Below are 23,582 nucleotides of genomic sequence, written 5' to 3' on the forward strand. Positions count from 1 at the left end.
GACTCAGGCATGGTTTCACTCTCTGGCGGCCTATTTAAGGAATTCTGCTGTTATCATGGACAGGAATTCCTCTTGGGTGCTGTTATCAATGCCAGCCCTTCCAAGTGGTCAGCAATAATTAATGACGAGTCTTAAACATAGCCATGATAGACCATTTGCTAATAATTCAGAGGCACTTGTGGAGGATCAAATACATGATCCTCTGGACACACGCAGTAATAAGTTGGATCAAAACCAGGTTACTTGAAGACCCTTGTCTAAAATCTACCTTGTCACTTCCAGGTCTGCGTCCACACTGCCGCATAATCAGAGCCTTGTAGATCGCTTTAGAGCAGAACCTGACCTCTTAAGATCACCTTTGGGAGTAGGGGGATAAGCTGCTCAGAAGGCACTGAAGACTCTCCCCTCCCCCCAAGAAGGCTGTTCTACCAAAGGATTTGTCTTCCTAAGGTTACTTTAAGTAATATTTTTTTGAAAAGCCATAGTTTCCAGAAACTTCTCCCCTTTACGCACAGCATTTAGCAAAGACAAGTCAGATTTAACTTGGACTCGATGCACAGTGCACTCCGGCTCCTGCTTGATTAAGACCTTCCCTGAGAATCCTTCCTTTTTAAACGTGTCCAGTGAAAGTCATCAGGAACTCGGCTGTCCACAGATAAGACAGGCCCATTTATTTCTCCTCTTGTTTCCTCTCTTCCTGTGCAGAGTTAGAAGCCACCCAGACTGACCTCTAGCCAGCTTTCAGAGCCCAATGCTTTTTAATTACCTGCTTGCCCCCAGTGGATTGTGGAAATGGAAAATAGAGGTTAATTTGTGCAGTCCACTGTAGTGATGCAGCCTCAGGGTGTGGCACAGAACTACGGGAACTGAATTTTTTTTGAGGCCATGAGTCCCTTCTTATGTGTGCCCATCCTTCTGTAACAATACATGCAGCTTGGCTTGACCACCTAGCTCTGTGGACGGCGATCACTGATGATTCCTGGAAGTCAAGATGTCCCCGGTTCTTCCAAAACTTGTACACGCTGACTTCAACCGTCAACACGGTTGTACTTCATAAGAAAGAAAGAGAAGAATGGGAGGTGAGGAAGGTGCATAGACTCACTCCCGTCTGGCTTGCTCCTAAGTGGAAATGGTACCCTTGAGATTGAATCTGAACGAGAAAATAAAAGAACAGCCAAGCGTTCATTCGGCCTGGAGAAATGACCTCAACAGACAGTACAGAGAGCACTCTAATGTCTCTAACTCACATTATAACTCAGTTTTATTCCCTCAGAACCCAACCCTATGAACTATCAGCCTAACAGGAGTGGTTTAGAGAATTGGGGAAAATTAGCGACGAGGGTGTGACTCCCAACTTTCTCCAACTACGCATAACCCAGGCACTTCATCTAACCACTTGGACCTCAGGGGTTTCCCAAAAATGAGAAAATAAATGGCACCTTAGATACTGGGACTTGGGCTGTGAATGCAGAGTGCCTGGTAGGCAGGCTCTGTGTGGGCCCTGTGGTGATGGTGTGCTTGAAAAAGCTCGTCATTCTGATAGTGTAGGCTCTTGATGGATCCTGAGAAACTAATATCAGAACATCTTGAAGTGTCCTCATTTTCATCCCTACAAAGGTTGCCTGCGCCTAGCTGCATCTCTTGGATTTTCTGTCAGCTGCTTTTGTGATCTGGGTGTGCCTCGGGGCTGAATGGCAGTTTATCTCCCTGGGAGTGTGGAATAAGCCCTTAACAGCCCCTGGTGTTAAAGGACTTGACTTATCTTGGTGGTGGCAGAGCGCCCTGCATCCCTGTCGCTGCTCTGTGTGCCGTTGCTTAGTGCAGCTGTCAAACACCTCGAGTGTGCTAAGAGCTCACTGATGGGCTGTCTACTCCAACCTCAGGATGTCCTGGTCGGTGGGCGTTTTCATTTTTAGCTTTTTTTTTTTAAACTTAAGAAGCGTATTTGAAAAAAAAAAAAAAAAAAGGAGTGTTTCCTTTAAGAACAAGGATGTCCGTTAAACTACAAGCGGCTGCTCTCTTGTCCCTTTCCTCTGGGCACGTGCTTCTGAAGGGATGCACGTGATTTAAAGCTGATCCTGCACACTATTCCAAGGGACGTCCCCATTGTCAGGTGTCTGGAATTCAGGCATACAATTTTTTTCTGAGATGTGACCTTCCTTTTCCCCTTTTTCTTTTGAGAAAGAACGGCGAGGAAAGTCATTCCTGTCTTTGCCATCCGCTAGGGTTGGAGCGGCGCCAGATATGAGGACAAAAGAGACATTCTCATGAGACTTCTCCCTGATTTCAGTTTCTCTTTTATAAAATCTATCCATCTGAATTTTGTGTAAAGAATGGCATAGGTAATTGATATTTCCAATAAGTGATCCCTTATTGTTTATCAAATGTTGTTTCCTCATTGAGCTATGGTATCAGCTATTTTTGTTTTTGTTTTGTTTTTGTTTTTAGTTTTGGTTTTTTGTTTTGTTTTGTTTGTTTTTGTTTTTTGAGACAGGGTTTCTCTGTATAGCCCTGGCTGTCCTGGAACTCACTCTGTAGACCAGGCTGGCCTCGAACTCAGAAATCTGCCTGCCTCTGCCTCCCGAGTGCTGGGATTAAAGGCGTGCACCACCACCGCCCGGCTATTTTTTAACCAATTTTTCTTACTTGTAATCTTTCCCGAGACTCTTTCTGTCTTTTGATCCATACCTACAGTGCAGCGTTGTTAGGAATGCCACTGAGTTTTGACAGATCTTAATCTCCCAGCTAATTTCCCCACGTCTACAGGGATGTTTTCAATCTTGTTCTTCAAGCTCTCCTCTCTCAGGAGTCTTGGGGGTGGGAATGGGAGCAGAGATGTTCACCCAGAGCCCCCCAAATCAAGTAACACTTGCTGGCAAGGACATTGATCAATAAAACCTTTGTTAGGAAGAAAAAGCATGGGCAATCTAGTCACAAAAATGATTTGATATTGTAGAAAATTTTGAGTCTTACCTACTTACTAGCCATTAACTCTATTCCTATGTTTGTTTTTGTAGAGTGGAATGCGTGTCCACACTGTCCAATATGACAGCTACTAGCTGTACTGATCAAATAGTATTGAATAATAAAAATATTTAATAGTATACCTATGGAAATGCCAGCAGTTGAAATGAAGTGAAAATTAGATTAATGGAATGAAAATCCAATTCTGGCACTGCAGCTGTGGTTCAGAATCCAGTATCCAGGCATCTCAGGGGCTGCAGTGATGGATAGAAAGTTCTAGCTGACAGCACTCCTAGCGAAGCTCTTGAGCAGGAGAGTAGCAGATCATTCATGATAGAACTGGGTGGAACATGGGAAAGAGAGGTCTGTTAACAGTGAACAAGTAAAACCTTGTAGCTAGAAAAGTGGCAACAATTTAATAGTGAAAATTAACGAATAACAGTCATATCTGGGTATCCAACCATGTTTGTGTGTGTGTGTGTGTGTGTGTGTGTGTGTGTGTGTGTAACAATATCTATCTGCTGGAAACATAAAAGAAACACATAAAAAATGAAATATTTCTACTGCCATATGCCAAAACAGACAAACCCACCATATAGCTTGTTAAGTGTTTTTATCATTACATTTGAGATGTATCACAAAGTCTTAATCATATCTGAGTAAATAGCCAGAGGAATATCTCGATCTTAAGGTGTGATTCAAGGAAGAATCGCTCCAAGAACCTAGCACCATCTTCAGGGGCTCCTAACTCCATTGTCCTCATGCCAGTCAGGGGATATTTACCGGTTGTGTTGTTTACAGTCTGACCATGATTCACAGGAATGGCAGAAATCATAAGGATGTTGTCCATTGTATCTAATCTTGGACTAAACAAGTCCTCTAAGACAATAAAGAAGTTCAACACTTGATCCTTCCAGCTTGTAGAGTTGTGAAACTAAACACAGAAGAGTTTGCACCAGCTTAAAAGCAGAAAGTATAATTTGTCCTCTTTTCCCTAAAATACTATAACTTTTATATAGTTGGCTTAGCAGGAAAAGTGACATTTAGCTCATGATGATTATAACATACTCCAAAGGTGTGGGATGCAAAATGATAAGATCAGTTCATAATAGAGGAAAATCGAAACAACAGAAGTCGTGTGGGGACGGACATTCAGCTCCTTTGGAGTCAGGTGAGAGTCACTGGGAAGAGATTTCTAGAGAAACTTACCTGATAAAGAGACGCTACATCAAAACGAAAATGCATCTCAGGTGCAGAAGACAGAGGTGATTGCTGTTTCCTGCATGCATGCACAGAGCCCTGCCTCTTCCTGGTCCATGCATCACGGGCCTGGTGCGTAAGGACCTTCCCTGAGCCTGTAATTCAAGATGGTGTAGGTAGTGGGCTGGAACTGCTCTCGTTTTCCTAGTAAATCAATTAACCAGCTGGAGATACTAACACGTTGTTGGAGAAATCGTCTAACTCTTTAGTTTATTACCTTCTCTGTCACCAAACCAAGGGAAACCAGTGAAATCTCTACTGCATGTTTTTCTGCATGGGGTGTGATGAGCTCAGAACCATGGTGTGTGTGTGTGTGTGTGTGTATGTGTGTGTGTGTGTATGTGTGTGTGTGTGTGTGCTGTCCTCTGACCTTTGAAATCAGTGCACCCCAGGAACTGGAGTGCAGCCACGTGTTCCAAGGTCCTGTGGCAGTTGCACGTACTTGCCTGCCATTCAGAATTGTGGAGTGTGCGTTGACATGTGTGTGTGTGTATGCAGATAGGCAGGTGCTTGTCCTGATCAGCACATGATATAGGAGGCTTGCTGTAATGCTTTTTGGAACCTCGTGTTAAAAATGCATCAGCAGTAGATTGGGCTGTGGGGCTGTGGGACCGTGACCCACCCATGTGTGCACCTCCTCAGGTTCGATCTATTTCCAATCTGCAATTGCCATGTGCTACTTAAGCAGAAACAGCCATCAAAACACTGGATTTCAATCAACTGCCAGACAAGTAGACAATCAGCAGCTACTAAAGATAGAATCCTTCCTAAGACAGCTTAAAAATTACTGTAAAAATCTAGGGAAGGGGAGAAAGAATCCAATGGTGACTAGAAACTTTGGTGGTGAGAATGGTAAATGGGGATGCTTTAGCTAGCCTGTTAGGGAGAGAATAGAAAAGCTTAGCCAAGAAACTAAGCGGGTATCCGAGTGCACCAATGGTTTAGGCACTGTCCTCAGAACACACTGAAGGCTGTACAGGGAACGCACCGAGCAAGCAGAAGAAATTCCATTATAATTGTCCCTGCAGGAGATAACCCCTTGGAGCTGTCTACAGAGCCAAGTGACAGCACCTCCCGCTGCCACCAATTAGCATGGCTTCAATGGTCAGCCTGGCTTGTTACTCCTAAACTGGACACACACTCAATTGTACCAGCCCCACACCCCACCCCTTCCCAAGATGCTTGGCATTTTTCATCTGTTTCGTGATGCTGTTTGCGAAGCCCATGGAGTTTTGGACTTAGTTTTGAAGGTGAACTTGGCAGAGGTTTTGGTCAAGTAAATAACAAACATAGGACCTGAATCCGCATCCAGACACCGCCTCCTCACTGACTACCCCTGTACAGGTGGGCTGGGGTCTAGTTGCTATTGCTGTCCATTCCTGGTCTAATTGGAATCCTGGTTACAAAGTCTGGAAGTTTCTGTTCCACAATAACCAGACTGCCTGGGCTTAACTCGAGGCTTCATGACTGCACAGGTCAGTGGCTTCTGACCAGCCATGGGACCTCGGAGTCTATGCACCTGACAGGGATGAAAACAGGGTTATCAGACAAAGCACATTAGATGGTTTCTGAAAAGTTCTTCAATATGCTACACTCCGAAACTGACTGTAGTCGGTCGCTGGCTTACCTTCAGCCTGATCAAATCTATAAAAAATACAAAACCAATGACCGTGACATTCATTCTTTCCTGTTTCGAAAAACAAATGCCTCGAAACTTGTTTATGAGTCATTGATGTCTACTTAACTTGGAGTTATTGGCTATTTAGTCCATCTTTGGACATGTAAGCCCCATCCGTGAATCAACACACATCACTAATGATTTGCATTCTGTTGAGTCTTAACATCTGTCATACACACGTGCAAAACTGAATCCCATAAGCCCGGAATCCAGACATTCCTACCAAAGGAAGCTAAATGGAGGGAAGGGTAGCAGAGCCTTTGCAAAGACAAAATTGTCCTATCTCTCGCCAGTGTCAGAATGTAGAAATGTTTACAAAATGCTCATTAAAAGAAAAAGGGGTTGCAAGATAAAAATGAAATCTGGTGTACAAGTTTACACTGGGAAGATAAGAGAGGCTAGGCCCTATAGGGGATTTTGCTATCCAATTACTGCAACCTGACTTTTGGTGGGGAGGGGGGAAGGGGGGAAGGGGGAAAGGGGGAGGAGGCGGAGGAGGGGGGAGGGGAAGACAGAGGAAGAGTTTCCATACTTGTGTCGTGTCCAGTGACACAAGACATTTACACTCCGCAAGATAAAACTGCCAGTTACAGCCCAGGGGAGTTAAGCCTTCCTAGGTTGGCCTGGGAGCTGAGCAGAGAGTCATGGGGTCTCTGGTTCTGCCGCTGAGCGCCGTCTTCTGCCTGGTGGCTCACTCGGCTTCTGGCAGCCCCATTATGGGCCTTGAGCAGTCGCCCCTGGAAGAAGACATGCCCTTCTTTGATGATATCTTCACGGAGCAAGATGGTATTGACTTCAACACACTGCTGCAGAGCATGAAGAACGAGTTTCTCAAGACGCTGAACTTGTCGGACATTCCTGTGCAGGACACGGGCAGAGTGGATCCACCAGAGTACATGCTGGAGCTCTACAACAAATTCGCCACAGACCGGACCTCCATGCCGTCTGCTAACATCATCCGGAGCTTCAAGAACGAAGGTAGGCTGGCTTGTGCGTACACACGGGAGGCTTTGGCTTTGGCTTTTCTCAGGAAGAAATAAGGAAATGTCCCTGTGGGGGTGATGTGGGAGAGGATGCACTCGTGGAAACGCATGGCTCGGACACAGTGCATCGACTGTACCACACGATCCTCCCAGAACTCCAAAAGTGCTGGAAAATATCTATTAATGAAAACCCACAGAATACCCATCATTCTGATATCACAACAGGTTCTTGATGTCATTTTAACCTGGACACCATATATCAAAAAAACGTAAATGTTGATCTTCCATCTTCTCTACCATCTTCTAGACAGGACTCGATCTCTATCTGGTGTTGATAAGAATTAGTCAACTATTTTTTAGATCAAAAACAATTAAAAAAAATAGAAATTTGGGCTTTTTAGTGTGTTCGAACTCTGGGCGAGTTTTCATTTCTGATTTCATTTGATCAGTGTCCTGATAGAACAGAACTGTATTTGGGAGATTCTTCTCATAGTGTGTTGTGTTTAATGAGCCATGTTCCCATATTCATATAATCCATATAATCATTGCTTATAATAAGACTCCAGGAAGTGTGCAGGCCCAGCTGATTGTGACTGTGTCTTCATGAAGAGTGATACACATATTTCAAATTATTCATTGGAAGCTCTTGGAAGCAGAAGGCAGTGGCACAAAACAGCTCAGGACCGCTGAGAGCTGGCTGCCTTGGGAGGTTGTGAATAACTAGCGTAAGTGATTGGAGCACCCACTTCCTCCTGTAAGCAGAAGCTGCTTAGCGCAGATGAGGGAATCACAGGCAGCTCTAGGTAAGAGAGGGTGCATGGTTAGGAAATGCTGGACAAACCATGACGACTTTCAATGAATTACTTAATATTCTAGGCGCTGGAGTGAACATTGAGAGGATATTCCTCAGACACCAAGATAGTATTTGCTGTTAAAAATTCAACCTATGGCCGCCATTTGTACTTAGTAACATATTGCGGGTGGAAAGAGCAAACTGAAATTTCAGATTTCTTTGGAGGCAAGTCTGGGAGAAAAAGAACAACCTCCCAAGGAGCCTGCCTCAGATTGCTGCTCTGAGCCATGGTCTAGCTCAGGCATGGTGAGAATGTGGTCTAGTTCAGGCATGGTGGGAATGCGTTGTTCGATTTTGTCTCTTACTTCTCCCATGGAAGAGCAGGTGACAATGGTGAGGATATGACCTAGCTTACCATTACAGGAGATGCATGGGGAGGGATCAGACTTGGAGACACCCAGCCACTCACCCCTTGCACCTCTGCCAGCCTAGAGGAAGACTCAGGCAGCAGAGGACCTGTGTCCCCTCAGCAGGCTCTCCCTGCTGGCTGCTGTCATCCACATACTCACCTCTTGTGTTTGTTCAGTACCATGCTCGAGGTGAAGACCCAGAGGATCCCAAACCTAATTCATCTTGGAACCAGTGTCACATGCAGGGTGGAAAATGGGACTTCACTTCTTATGTTGGCTCCATCCTCTATATTGTCTAGGAAGTCAGATATGGTTGGTTCATATCAACGCGTGTTGGTTTGATCTCTTCTGATGCAAAACTAGCATAGGTTAGACATGTGCATTGTAGGGGTCATCGTAACAGCCACACAATTTGCAGAACCACTGGTGTGTGAAAGCTGTCAAGGACATTCTTTTTCTTGCCCTGAAATGTGACTTCTCCATGATCTATTGTCACATATGCAAAGAATTGTGGGTGGTTTTGTTTAGTTAGTTAAGGGTTGGTTTGTATGTGTGTGTTGTGTTGTATTGTCTTGTTTTAAGCTAGTCTTGAACTCACCATGTAGCCCAGGCTGGCCTTGAAATACTCATATTTAATTTTTTAAAAAAATTATAAACTACTAATTTCTTTTGAGACAAAATTTTACTCTGTAAGCCAGGTTGAGCTTGAACTCACAGCCCTCTTGTTCAAGCCTCCTGAATGTGAGCTTATTTGTTAAAAGATATATCTTCACTGAAGTATAGCTCATCTATAGAAATATGCATATATTTAACTTGTATAATTTAAGTGCTCCGAGTGTAAACAGCCACTGAAACCCCCATCTCCACCACAACAGTGAGCTTGCCCACTTTCCCCAAGGCTTCCTCCATTCCTGAGGGGAACTGCCTCTCTCGCGGAGGAGCAATGAGCCTGCTCTCCCACTTTTGATCTTCTATGACAGCAAGTGCATAGAGAGACTTGAAGGCACCAATGTCTCAAGGGGGAGACCAAAGGTGGAAGCGGGAATGAGGCAAGATGGGTTTCTTTTCAAGAATCGGAAGAATGTCCTCGAAGGCTCACAGTACAGAAAAGGAAGGCATTTTAGTTTTAGTGGTTTTTTTAAAGTGAGAAATTTACTAATCAAACACACACACACAAAATATTCATTCAATTGATCAATAACTATCTATTGAGCAACTGTGGCATTCTGGGTGCTGTGGAGAATGGGCAGGAGCCATGACTTGATTGGCATGCTAAGGATGGGTTACAGTTGCCCTGGACACACCTAGGATGCTAGAGCAATCCCATAAACCAGTATCCCCCAGCGACCCTGTGAAGATGCTTTTAGGTAGTACCCAGAGGAAGTCATGAAAGATGCAAAATAACTACATATTTTATTATGTAAATTTAAAAGCCCACACGATTATGAGCTCGAGGGCAAAACTTTCAGGTCTTCTGAGAGTAGGTATAAAGTGATCAGCTAAAGAAAGACATTGAGCACAATGTGGATCAGAGACTCCACTGAGGTCATGAGTTGGGTATACAGTTAGGGAAAGGCTGCCAAGGACAATAGAGGATGCTCCGTTTCGGGTATCTGACATCTTTGGTGTCCAATCCTCGGATACTCTGATGTCAAATGTCTCAGTCCTCACAGAGTCAAATGGCCTTGGGAAAGAACATAGGAGCTTTGGGTTCTATGTAAAATTCTCACGTCAAAAGTTAATATGAGGCCAGGCACGGTGACACATGCCTGTATGTCTCTCAGGAAACAAAAACTAGAGGACTAGTGTGCCAGTTCGAGGCCAGCATGCTCTACATAGCGAATTACAGACCAGCCAGTACTGTGCAGTGAGACCTTGTTTTTTAAAAGAAAGTCAATATGGAAGTATTTGGAGGCATGCTTCTGATACAAAGGGCCACTAACAAGCTATCATGTAAAGATCTCGGGTGGTTTGTGTGTGTCCAACTGCACTCTAGCTGCTAGTGAATATCACTAAGGTAATGTGTCTACTCCAAGACTCACCATCTCTCTCTCTCTCTCTCACTCTCAGAGAGGACTACACACCCCAGAACCAATCACTAAGACTCCTTCTTTTAAGATTGCTCTTTTGACCTTGCTAAACTTTGTTATGTAGGGACAAGGTCAGCAAACTTCCTCTGAAAAAGCCAGATAGCCCATATCTAACTCTGCCTCTGCTGCACAGATTGAGCCAGAGGCACTGCAGCAATACCCGAGGGGGGCTGCGCTCTGGTGGAGTTTTCTTTCCAAAGTGTGTGACAGTCCCAGTTTGGCCTGTAGGCCAAAGTGTAACAACCCCTGGTCTATGGAGATCAGTGAAGACCAGGGCCAACTTCATGGAGAGCACTGCCTTACAAACATAAGCTGTGAAGTCTTTAATCATGGATAGTTCAAGAGAACAACCTCCACGAACTGTTTCAGGGCTCGTTACTGGTTGGAAAAACAGCGGGGCTCATCTACAGCTCCAAGATTCCTTCCAGTGCTGTCCTTGTGAAGTAGCTCAGGCTGGGTGTCTTAGGTTTTACTGCTGTGAACAGACACCATGTCCAAGCAACTCTCATGAGGACAACACTTAATAGAGGCTGAGTTACAGGTTCAGAGGTTCAGTCCATTATCATCAAGGGGAGAATATGGTAGCATCGGGGCAGGCATGGTGCAAGAGGAACTGAGAGTTCTACATCTTCATCTGAAAGCCTGCTGGCAGAATACTGACTCCCAAGCAGCTAGGATGAGGGTCTTAAAGCCATAGTGACACACCTACTCCAACAGGGCCACACCCACTCCAACAGGGACACACCTTCTAATAGTGCCACTCCCTGGGCCGAGCATATATAAACAAACCATCACACTGGGCAAGTTTTCTTTCCTTTTACTATTTAAAAAAGCACCTGCTATATTATGAAGCATACTGCAAGTCTGGTTTCTCATAAGTATCTTTCTTTTTTTAGATCTGTTTTCTCAACCAGTCACTTTTAATGGGCTCCGGAAATATCCTCTCCTCTTCAATGTGTCTATCCCTCACCATGAAGAGGTCGTCATGGCTGAACTGCGGTTGTACACGCTGGTGCAGAGAGATCGCATGATGTATGATGGCGTGGACCGTAAAATTACCATTTTTGAGGTACTAGAGAGTGCAGACGGTAGCGAGGAGGAGAGGAGCATGCTGGTCTTAGTATCAACAGAGATCTACGGAACCAACAGTGAGTGGGAGACATTTGACGTCACAGATGCCACCAGACGTTGGCAAAAGTCAGGCCCATCAACCCATCAGCTGGAGATCCACATAGAAAGCAGACAAAACCAAGCTGAGGACACCGGAAGGGGACAACTGGAAATAGATATGAGTGCCCAAAATAAGCATGACCCTTTGCTGGTTGTGTTTTCTGATGACCAAAGCAATGACAAGGAGCAGAAAGAAGAACTGAACGAATTGATCACCCATGAGCAGGATCTGGACCTGGACTCAGATGCTTTCTTCAGTGGGCCCGATGAAGAGGCTCTGCTGCAGATGAGGTCGAACATGATTGATGATTCGTCCGCTCGGATCAGGAGGAACGCCAAGGGGAACTACTGTAAGAAGACCCCACTATACATCGACTTCAAGGAGATTGGGTGGGACTCCTGGATCATCGCTCCTCCTGGGTATGAAGCCTATGAGTGCCGGGGTGTGTGTAACTACCCTCTGGCGGAGCACCTCACACCTACAAAACACGCAATTATTCAGGCCTTGGTCCACCTCAAGAATTCCCAGAAAGCTTCCAAAGCCTGCTGTGTGCCCACGAAGCTGGATCCCATCTCCATCCTCTATTTAGATAAAGGTGTCGTCACCTACAAGTTTAAATATGAAGGGATGGCTGTGTCTGAGTGTGGCTGTAGATAGGAGAGGAGAGGCGTCCCATGGCTTATTTAATAACTGCAGATGTGTATATTTTGTGTTCTATTTAATGAGACTATTTAATGAAGGTGTACAGATAATAGAGGTTGCCACCTTAGGGAACTGTGCTGTAGGAAATGTGTATTTTGCTCCACAATCCAGTCCCATCCAGTTATCTTCTTCATACTCTCCTTTCCCAGTGATACCATCTCTTAACAGGCCCGCATCATTTATGCTTTCTGGCAGTTTAGAAAGAGCAAGCCCTACAGGAAAGAGTGTCAACACACAGGGATTTGTGCACGTTCATGCAGGTGCACGTGAACTTTAAAAAGTCTTTTTGCTCAACAGGCAGACTATATTTATCCATGTGAGTGGCTTCCTCCAGAATGTATGTATTACAGGATATGGGATTTAGGCCAAGAAAGTTCATTTTAGGAGTTTAACCATCTAGAGATGTGTATTTCCCAAATGTTCAGGGTATGTAAATGTAGTTCTTTTCAATTGTATCTGCTATGGCTCAGAGCAGCAGGCTTGAAGAGCCTGCTTCAAATTCAAGATGTGGATGGGGTTGTCAGATACACAAAACAAATGGCCTTGACAGGCAATGGTCCCAGAGATGCCCTTGCAAAGAATAGGCCCCTGGGCCATGTAATTCTGAGGACAGTGCCTGGTCAGGAAAGATGGGGGAGGGGGTCTTTCAGGATTGGCACTCCCTTAGTCAACAGGAGGGAAGGCCACATGTACCACCCCTTAGTGCTACAAAGGGCCATGGAGGTGATGGAGGGAGATGGGGGAAGGGCTCAGATGTCCTCATGTGTGGTGGTAAAGCCATCACAATTCTAGTGGAATTATTAACTCTTTAGGACAGAATAAAAGAACCCAAGACTGAGAGGACTTGAGGAAGCTGTCTGAGGATGAAGTTGACAATACTCCTCACTCCATGGCCTCCTTCCCTTGCTGGGCACCTCTGCCTTCCCCTCCGTTCTCTTCCCTTTGTTTAATTGCCTTCCCATCATGCCTCTTGTCTTCCTGTCTTTCTCTCCTTCATCATCCATGGAGGAGGCAGCAGACATGACATGACAGGGGACCTGAAACCATTCTCCCTCAGTATAAAATCAGCTAGTGAGCTGACTTCTAGACTTATCCTGGAAATCTAATTAGATTGGATTTGCGTTACATACTTTGTGCTATGTTTGCCATGAAGAATACAGAACAAAAGAATAGTGTCCAAGCGAACACACTCAAGCCCATGAATTAGCAGAGACATAAACAGACCACTCAAATGTTGAGCTTGAACTTTGAAATCAGCCTTGATCTGGGGAGAAATCCTCTAGCACCCCCATTCTTTTCACCCCACCTCCTTTCTGTTTGAAACTCTTGTCCATCATCAGGTAGGTTGTAAGGACACTGAGATCCTGGTGCAAGCCCTACCACTCTGCATCCTCAACTCTGCATAGGCGGAGCTAGAGCAGGCGGGTTCTGAGTCACCAGAGCATCAGCAGACAAATGACACAGTGACTCACATGAGAAGCAGGAATATGGCCTCAGTATATTACCCAATCCTTCCCTGTTGGTTTTATATATATATATATATATATTAATGCCGGGCTAGTTATCAGCTTCCTTTCCATAAACTTCTTAGGGCTATATATTCAGATTGTTCTGTTAAGGACAGGTATTTTCCAAATTTGGACTTCAACTCTATATATCTAGTCACTCAAAATACAAATCTCAGAGAAGCTGTTGCCCTGGAAGTGGAATACTTTGATCATCAATGAGAACATGATAAGGGACATTAGGTTGGCTGGGATGGCTGTTCAACTAAGAAGCATCCATGTTAGCCTCTTTCTAACACCATGTGTTTGAGTGCATGCATGAATCTGTACATGTATAGCTGGCATTGGCTAGCCGTGCCAGCAACCCTGAGGAACTGGTACAGCCTTCACACTCTATGGTACACTACACATACTCATACTCCAAGGTACTGCAGATCCTTTCTCAAGGAGACTATCATGGACATAATAATAAAATAATTTTAGCTTAGCAGGAATAGTTTCTTCTAAGTTCTAGTTATGGCTCAGCTTTGTAATTTCAATAGTTTAGATGTGTCGTGTGATGCCAAGTGGCTTGCAAACTCCAGGAAAACATGACAGCCAGATCCTCAGAGCTGCATGCCTTCTGGCCACAGAACATCACTGACATTGGCATTCTGTTACTAGAGGTGTCAGCTCTTGTATCCTGGCATACCCACTACCACTTGCCCAAGAAGCTCCTGGAGATACTTTGTTGAGCTTCTGAAGAGTGAAGTTACACTTCTTCTGAAGGTGAGAGCTGCAAACCCCACATGCTTCTCCATTTACTATGCACTTGCTCATGTAAGCGGTGCTTTTTGCTTTCGTGATGGTCTTCTTGGAGAAAGGCATGCGCATAGCATAGCTGCGTGTTGGATAGTCAAGTGTTACTGTTTTCACTATTGTTATGAATTTGCTTCCTTATCAGAAAGTGGAGTGACGAAAGCCATAAATAGAAACATTCTTCTCTCTCCTTCCAACAGCTGCTTGCTGCCTTTCCACTTCACAGACTTAACCTGAAGCCACAGAACCGGCAGGTTCTCAGGAAACTGAAACGTAACCGATACATTTCTTCAATGACAGGTCTTCCACTGTGGCTTGCCCATATCAGTCTTGTTTTCTTTTTATTTCTTATGCTTTGATGGAAAAAGCTAATAACGATTCTTTGAGCAGCAGGGGCACTTGGCAGCCATCCCACCCCACCCAACCCCACCTGACCCCACCCCACGCCACCCCACCTGCACGGTCGTGTAAAAGTTTCTAGGCTTCTTACTATTTATTGATTAATATATTTATTTTTGTAATATAGTGTAGAATATTAAAATTTTATTTTTATGTGTGTGACTCCCTCTCGAATAAAATAGCCTTTTCTGCAGCTCCCAGTGTATCCTTTCCAGGAATGTAGCTCACTTAGAATCGACACCTGTATGTCCACCTCTGCTTTTTGCGTCAAACTGTCCTGTTATGTTAAGGGATCCGGCCATGGCTTTATGTATTTTTGTCTTGTGGGCAAAACCTGTGAGCCCCTCCCTGTATCTGCTGGTTTGTAAGTAGCAGAGTTCAACTGAAGTGCAAATGTTTCGAAGGCATTTTGTCAATAAATGGCGTGCTATCCCCTAACTCACCACGCTTCGCCTTATTTATTGTGAGAGGGCATCTGTCAGCCATAAGTGAATATGACTGCTACCCCATTAATGCAAGTGCCATTTGGTTGGACATGTCCCCCAAAGAAGGGGTCTCTTTTCTGAAAATGCCCATTACCTCCCTGATCCGCTAATTCAGACAAACAGTTGTACCCAAAAGTCAATGTAGTAACTTCAGAGTGGCCCTTCTAGCACCCCACCGTTTTCCAGTGTAAAAGTGTTAGTTAATCTGGAAGCTTAATGATGAAATACTTTTAAAAAATAGTTACTAGAGTTTTATCATTCTTTATATTCTTTGAGTGAAAGATCTGTTCATATGAAGGAATTTATATCTCAATTTTCCCCAAATTCATAAAGTGCAGCAGTATGCAGGCAAAATCTCTTGTCACTTATTTGCAGTGCAGTTCAGGTCCCCTTCTGTCCCCTGGCCCTGCTCCGGCCCCCTTGACCTTCCATCACTCATATGTGGTAGAAAGGAAACGTGGGTTTTCTGTGTGTGTTCTCTTGTTCCCAAAGACATTTGATTTTCCACATTCAGCAGAAGGATGGGAGCTAGCACTTCATGATACCAGCACATGTGGAAACATATCTACTCATAAATACCCCACAGAGAGTGACCATTTACAGGAATCAGTCCATTTCTATCACACAAGCGCAAGGGGGTTTGTGAGCTCCTGACCTAATTGCGGTGGGGAGATGGATGCTAGCCCTTGCCAGCAGCCTCCGGGGCACCCAGGAAATTAGCTGATACTGGGACACGCTGATTCAGCTAAGCGGTCACGTTCTTTGGTAAAGCAAGTTCACGATTCATGACCAGATTACTAAAAGTTAGACTAAAATGAATATGGAAATAGATATTTTATACTTTGTTCATCAAACAAACGTGTACCGTAGAGTCATCCTGTTAAATAAAATGGAAAATTATTTTGACAGTAATCTTCAGCAGTTTATTTTTTAGATGCAGTCTTTCCCTCTATTCTACCCCCTTGGAATATTTCCACATCTGTGTATCCAGATGGAATACAACTGCTTGCTTAATTGGTAGAAAATGATTTGAAGAGAGAGCAGGCTGCAGTGAGCTTCTGCCTTTTTACAGTCTTCTCATTTGTGTGTGATCCTGAACACTCCAAGAACACTAGCAACACAAAAGGAAACCAAATTGGCTCCTCCTTGCTAATAACTGGAGAAATACTTCTTTGAATCCTGCCATGAATTCAGAAGCTGTGGAGGTTAAATTTGATTGATCTCTTATTACTGAACTTCATACGACCTCAGGTTTGAAAGGGGGGGGGGTCCTTCCAGCCAGCTGGTCTGTTCTGATCTCTTGATAGACACCCAAATACATCCAACTTCTCTGCAAACATTAGTTATAAGGAGTGTCCTGACTTCTTAGGGGACGCTGATGCTGTTCTGTGCTCAGTTTAACCAATAGTTTGAGTCATTGTGTGTGAAAGTCATTGGGAAAGCACAAAGGATCTTCGTTCCAGCCCCAGGAAATAAGAGTATCTGACCGTGTAAGGTATGAGCCTCCCTCCTGTGCATGGGAGCATGGGGAAGGTCGGTGGGAGTTCTGGAAGGGAGAGCATTCCCATGGCAGCATGGGCAGGGAAGGAAGAGCATTCCCATGGCAGAAGCAGTGCTGGAAGGGCAAGGAGACAGCGATGGGAGAAGACAGCGCCTCCCGTGAGACCTTCTTCTGCCTCTCTTGAGTGGACTTCAGCATCCTGGCATCTGGCATGTGTGACAGGAAGCCCTTGCCCTCAGTCCTGGAGGGGAGGGAGCAGAGCGCTCCTTGAGAGCTTGGGCTAGACCTGGACTGAAAGGGCTAGGGAAGCTGATCTTATGACTTGGCTTTGAATTCTTTAGCAGCCTATACATTCTTCTGTAAATAATTCCATTTATAGATGCCTCTCATGGTGTGGGGCCTGAAGCTTTTCTCCACATGAGGTCTGACCTGGGCAAGGCTGCTCTGACAGGCCACTCCATTCTGTGATTTTTTTTAAAAAAAACCAAGGCAACTAGTATGCTCTGGACAGAAACAGAGTGGCAAGCTACTTTACGATGTAGCTTATAACAAAGTGTGAGAAGATTATGTTCAGAGTTTTATATATATATATATATATATATATATATATATATATATATATATATATATATAAAATCATTTGTTTAAACCCTGAGAATGATACTTGTATGAACTGATCTTTGTGAGGTTGTGAGAAACAAGACATGGGCCCCCAGATTGTGACTCTGGTCACGTGGACAAGAGCCCACTTTTGCACAGAAGTGACTCTTTGTAAAGAAGGGGTATATTTGGAGGCGAGAGCTTGTTAACTTGGAGGTTATACCTGAATTATGTGATTATCTTGGTCTCACTGTCCTCAACAGTCAGCTTACAGAAAGGGCTCCTGCCCTCTCTTCCCCTTCCTCAGCCTGTCCACACAGACCTCCAGTATCTCATGCACCCTGGGAAAGATGGGAAATACATTTTTACTTTAAAATGAGATGTTAAGAGTGTGACAAGAGTTTAACATTTTTCTGATAAGAGGCACAAAACAGCACTGTCACATCAAGAACAATTGCATGTGCAGAACACTGGTTGAGGTGGCTCAGTGGTTAAGAGCACTGACTGCTCTTCCAAAGGTCCTGAGTTCAATTCACAGCAACCACATGGTGGCTCACAACCATCTGTAATGAGATCTGATGCCCTCTACTGGTACGTCTGAAGGCAGCTACAGTGTACTTAGATATAATAATAAATAAATCTAAAACAAAACAAAATAAAACAAAACAAATCAAAACAACCCCCCCCCCAAAAAAAAACCAAACACTGGTTGATTTACTTGAAGGCCCTGGAAGGTTTCTAGCAAGCCTACCTTCTCATTATTATTGTTGCCTAAATGTATAACAGCTTGGTTATTTATGAGGAAACATCAGAGGAGCCATTCGGAAAATTGGTCTGCAAAACAGACAGTTCTGTTTAAAGATAAAAGTATAAAGAAAAAGGCAACACAGGCCTGAGGAGCTGTGAGGTTAAAAACAGAGAGCCCTGGGGCACCGTGCATTCTGCAAGAGTGAACTGTGAACCCCTGAAGGGGTTGTTGTTGTTGCTGTTGTTGTTGTTATTGTTGCTGTTATTCTCTTCCTCCTCCTCCTTCCTCTTCCTCCTCTTCTTCCTCCTCCTCCTTCTTGTCCTCCTCCTCCTCCAGTTCTCTGTTATTGGCGGTATGTTGTCTGATTTTTATTAGTTATACTCTCTCAGATGACATTTACCTTTCCAAATCCGTTTGGCAATTGCACTTGCTCTGAGGTGATGAGGTGAAGCAGGAGGCATGCCCAGGCTTCCCTTTATTCCCTGTAATGCCTAAGGTGTATGCAAATGAGGCCTCTGCCCTGTGGACAAGCTCAGGGAAGGATGGGATGGGAAGATTGGTCCTCAGTGTGGAAAACCTGTTGTCTAAAAATGAATCACAACATATCTTCCTGAAATAGCCAAGTTCATCACTCTATTCCCCGAAAGGAAGAATGCTTTTCAGGCAAGAGACCATCTGTTGCAAGTGTTTAGAGAACACTCTCCAATCTCTCGGAATTTAAACTTCCTTACACCCGGTTCAACGTTTGATAAGGCAAGGGCGCTAACAGGATGGGAACTGAGTTACTATATTAAGAGATCCAGGCGGAACAGAAACCAGCCCCCTGGAGTTATTTTGTTTATGCTGCATCTGTTTTAATTAACATAATATTTACATGAGACTGGCCTCTGATATGTTTTCTGCTGCAACTGTCACATGTTTTATTCTTTCCTTCTTTCTTTTTTGAAGTTTTTTTCATTTTTTTTTCCACAAAAGCTTGTGAGAATTAGACACAGCCTCAAAGCATAACATTCCGGCTTGACGCAGTGTGAGGTCAGACATCAGTTCCTAGTGGCTAGTGAAACTTCAACCTAAGATAAATAATGTGTTTTTAGTATAAACACTTCTCAAATATTGTACAAGGCGTACTCACTCTAAAAGTCTTCAGTGTTTACCTCCAGTTCAGATTTAATTGCACATTTTTATTTGTGGAATCTGGCAGCCTGTGGGTGATGGCTCAGAAGGCTATAGGAGTGGAAAGAAGATTGCCTGTGCGTTCCTGAAGGGGCTGTTTGGAGGACCCACAGTCAGGGCGCAAGGCTGAAGAGCATCTTTGAGATTAGAGGTTGAATCTTGTTTGACCACAATGCTACAAACCCAGGAGTTCCTAATACCTTGTCAGGTCCTTTCACATGACCATTTCAAGTTTTCTCCTTAGTGAATTCTTCAGAAACCTGCAGGCCAGTGACCTGAAGGCCAGTTTTTTAACCTGCCGTGTCCATCCCAGATTCTTGTGTACCAATGTCCCAATCTTGCCTGTAGCTGTAGTTCATTCTTGTTACCTATCACGGTGTGACAAACCGCACCCAGGAGGCTCTTTAGATGATGACAACCATTTCCATTTTTTTTTCTCATAAACCTTAGTTGGGAGGGGACTTCTCTGAGATGTCTGTGGTCTGATGGTGGCAGGGATACCATCAAGGTAAAGGTACCTGGGATAGAGTCTTGGGGCGTCTCCATTTTTTTCTTACCATGTTCTCTCCACAAGGCCGCCTTGGGGGTAGCCCAAAAGCTCCCAGTGTATCTTCCTCAAAGGCTAGCAGTGTCCCCCTTTCAACATCCCTTTGGGCAAGTGTGAGTCACTAAGCCAATTCAGACTCGGAGGGAGAAAATGGAACTCTGCCTCCTGCTGACTGACAAGTAGATGGATTCTCAGAGGTCTCTAAAACTCAGTCAGGAATTAGAAGATCTCTAAAAGACTGCGACAGGCACACAGGTCACACATGTGAATAAAAGGGTCCTAAGGTCCTACCATTTTCACACCAGTCCAGATCACCGGCTCACCCCAGATTTCCCAGTTGGGGATTAATATCCTTCATGTCTCAGTCTGTTTTTAAACAAAAGGAACAGACCCCAGGAGCTCGCCTTTGAAGCAAGTCTCATTCCATTCGAACTGACGGACAGCTGCCCATTCTCCCCTTCATCTTAACTATCAGCTAAGTAAATTGAGATACATCAGATGTGAGTTAACAGTCACAAAAATCAACTTTTATAGAATATTTGTAGGCATGGAAAATATTTTCTAATAGCATAACATTTTCCCTAAGTCAAATCATTTTTAATGTTTAAATACTTGGTAACCCAAAAATATCTTAAAAATACATTCAAGCCAGAGGTATAAACCCTTTTCAAGTGTGTGTGTGTGTGTGTGTGTGTGTGTGTGTGTGTGTGTGTGTATGGCCACATTCTGGAAGTACAAAATCGTCACCACCATCATCATCATCATCACCATCATCAGTAAATCAGTTCCAGTATCAATCCTAACACTAGATTTCTCATCATTTAATATGAGGCCTCAGCCTTATGCAAAGAGGATATTTCAGTGAAGTTTTATCCTGATACCTCACTTTCTGATGAGGCATAAAACAATGAACTCTAGATTCTATGGACTACAATTCTCATTTTTCCAAACTTTCATGAACATGATAGAAGAGAATGGCAGCTATTAACAAACAGATCCAGGCAAATAATGTCCTGGTTTATGTAGGAGCCGCACAGTACGATCAAATGCCGTCTGCTTGAGGACTTGCAAAGCAAAAAGCAAAGTGCTTTTGAGACAGCCCAGGACATGGTGTTGAAAAGCTCTGTGCGGAGAAAGCAAAGACTGAAGGCTGTGTATCCCCCAGGACGTACAGTAACAAGTCCCATGATCTGTCACCTTTGGTTTGTTGTGCTTCGCCATGACAACGTCTTATCACTGATAGATGTTTCTGGATCCAGAGCTGACACTTGAGGAAGTGGCTCTACTCAACTAGCTTGGTGGACGACGACTGGGTATGAAAAGTCAGCCACGGATAACAGATCTCTGCCGGGCAGATATTGAGGGGGCTCTGTAAGCAGCACCCCCATGGCCATCATAGTGATAGCAAAATAAGGCATTGTTAGAAATCTGGTAACTCCAAAGTCCCAATATCACCAGCTAGATGCAATTAATCTGTCACCTACAGCTGTAGCTAATCAGCTACTTACGGTTGGCTCAAATGCATTAAAGTTGTCACTTTGGTGACACAGAATGTTAAGATGACTGCTTAGAGGGTGGACCCAGATGCCACTAGCTAACCCCAGCTCCCCAAGGACTCAGTCCTACCTGACATTCTTGTGCCAGACTCGCCATCTTTGCTGCTCTGAGACTGCACACTTGTCTTCCTGCCGTTGATTACAGCTCCCATCCTTCTTAGACCATCAAAGGATCCCAGGGCTCTCGTGAGCTGTCAGAATAGACAACCTCAGGAGCCAGGCAAATAAAAGAAATGAGGCAGCCTGTGGCAGTGGGCCACTGGAGAGCATAGGTGTACAACTCGGGTAAACGACTAGATCTCCCAATTTTAAAGATAGAGTAGAAAAACGAGGATTTTTTCAATCTGATTCCAGAAAGAATTCTGCAGTGTACAAGAATGCTTGCATGCTCACTCGCTCCTCCCTTGCTTGCTTGCATGTGAAGGTCAAAGATAGAGGTTAAGTGTCCTTCCTCACTTGCTTTCAACCTTATTATTTGAGACACACCCTGCTCCCACTGTTGTGATTCACTCCTCTGTTTGATTCTTAGCTGACAATCAGGCTTTGGATGGGTGTTTCCTGACTTCCCCACCCCATTATAGGAAGTCCGTCTGTGCGTCACACTGATGCGCTACCAGCAGCATCCTTAAATCCCCTGATAGGCCTGCTGAGAACCTTGACCCTACCACTAACACCATGGGACTTCCTTTAACCTGGCATAACCAGGTGTGTTTGTTTTGAGCTAGTTTGTGAATTGGAATTATTGGAGGAAAAGTTTCCTTTTTTTTTTCAATCTTTAAATTTTTTTAAAATTAAAATATAATTATGTTATTTCTTCCATTCCTCCTTCCTCTAACCTTTTTATCCTCCCTTGCTTTACTCTGAGGGAGAATTTTCAAAGTAGTTTCCTGATGATGCAGGAAAATCACTCTTGGTCATATACTTATATAGGGTGTGAAATTCTTAAGTATTTTCTTCTCAGGGTTCTTTGATTCCTTTTCAACTACTCACCTTAAAGAGTTTGAAAATTTTGAGGATTATTTCCTTTGATATACCCTTAGTATACTAACAACTAATTTTTAAAATGTACTTATTAATCTATTAACAAATTCATTGCATATATAAAGAATTCATTTGGTAACATTAAATATGCAAATCAAAGCTGATAGAAAGATAAGATTGGCCATGTTTCACAATTTTACAAGTCTGGTACTCCAGCTGGAGGCATTGAAACTTTTCCTGTGCTCTACAACATCCAACAGGCTGCAGTTATTTTGAATATGGTATGTGACGAAAATTTGGCTGTGTATGAATTTGCAATTGACAAAGGGAAGTATTTTGGAGATCTGCTAAGTTAATTGCACATCCTCTTCAACGATAAACTGAAACCTAGAGGACAGCTTCTCAGATGCCAGTTGCCAGGCAGAATCTCCAAATACAGAAGTCAGTTCTTAGCATTTAGTTACAATGAATCTCCTTCAGTCCCTGGCGCTATTGTACTCAGACTGATTTCTAAACTAGCAACTGTGACACTTGTAAATCCGTCTGGTTAAGGGCAGTCTAAATGTTGGCACATTTCCTTATGTTATCGTCACATTTCCTTATGTTATCATCACATTTCATGTGACATCTGGAACATTCCACTGCCAATTCTGTGAAAGAACGAAAGTGATAAATGCAAACTCTGACCTAGCATTGAAACGAAATTCAAAGCGACCTTCCCGCAAAACAATGGAGTCTTCCCTTCTTCAAAGACAGGTCCTGCTGCAACTGTAGGCTGTCACTGATAGTTGAGTGGCCATACAGAAAGTTTTCATTTTCCTGTAGTTTGGTTTCCAACTCTTAAAGTGGAAGTATTACACTTGAACCCATGTTTACCTGTAGGAAGAGGGTTGGCATTTGAGACAGAAAAAAATGCCACGAAGAACTGTCCCTCATGTTATTCTGGTTTTTAATTTTTCAGTTTCCTTCAACAAGTACCACTCGCCCAACCTTCACATCAGACAACCCTCACATCAGACAACCCTCACATCAGACAACCCTCACATCAGACAACCCTCACATCAGACAACCCTCACATCAGACAACCCTCACATCAGACAACCCTCACATCAGACAACCCTCACATCAGACAACCCCAGAACCCTTGAGAGAAACCCGGGGAGGTAATACTGTCTTTCATTGTGACTTGGCAGATCCAATTTTGTATTACTGCATACGTCTGAGGCTGATGCCATTAA

General features: G+C 43.9%; 1 protein-coding gene across 1 annotated transcript; it reads left to right on the forward strand.

Moving 5' to 3' along the window:
* Nucleotides 1-6,507: 6,507 nt before the first annotated feature.
* On the forward strand, nt 6,508-12,026 carry Bmp10 (bone morphogenetic protein 10). The gene is made up of 2 exons (NM_009756.3): nt 6,508-6,880; nt 11,075-12,026. Exons 1-2 carry the CDS (start codon nt 6,547-6,549, stop codon nt 12,004-12,006), a joined length of 1,266 nt encoding a protein of 421 aa, NP_033886.2. The 5' UTR covers nt 6,508-6,546; the 3' UTR covers nt 12,007-12,026.
* Nucleotides 12,027-23,582: the final 11,556 nt, after the last annotated feature.

Source organism: Mus musculus, chromosome 6 (assembly GCF_000001635.26).
Source record: "Mus musculus strain C57BL/6J chromosome 6, GRCm38.p6 C57BL/6J".
Classification (NCBI taxonomy): domain Eukaryota; kingdom Metazoa; phylum Chordata; class Mammalia; order Rodentia; family Muridae; genus Mus; species Mus musculus.

Excerpts from the sequence above, each read along its gene's own strand:
- Bmp10 (NM_009756.3), top strand. The coding sequence starts at position 6,547 with ATGGGGTCTCTGGTTCTGCCGCTGAGCGCCGTCTTCTGCCTGGTGGCT. Across the intron at positions 6,881-11,074 it reads CCGGAGCTTCAAGAACGAAG|ATCTGTTTTCTCAACCAGTC; the intron begins GTAGGCTGGCTT and ends TTCTTTTTTTAG.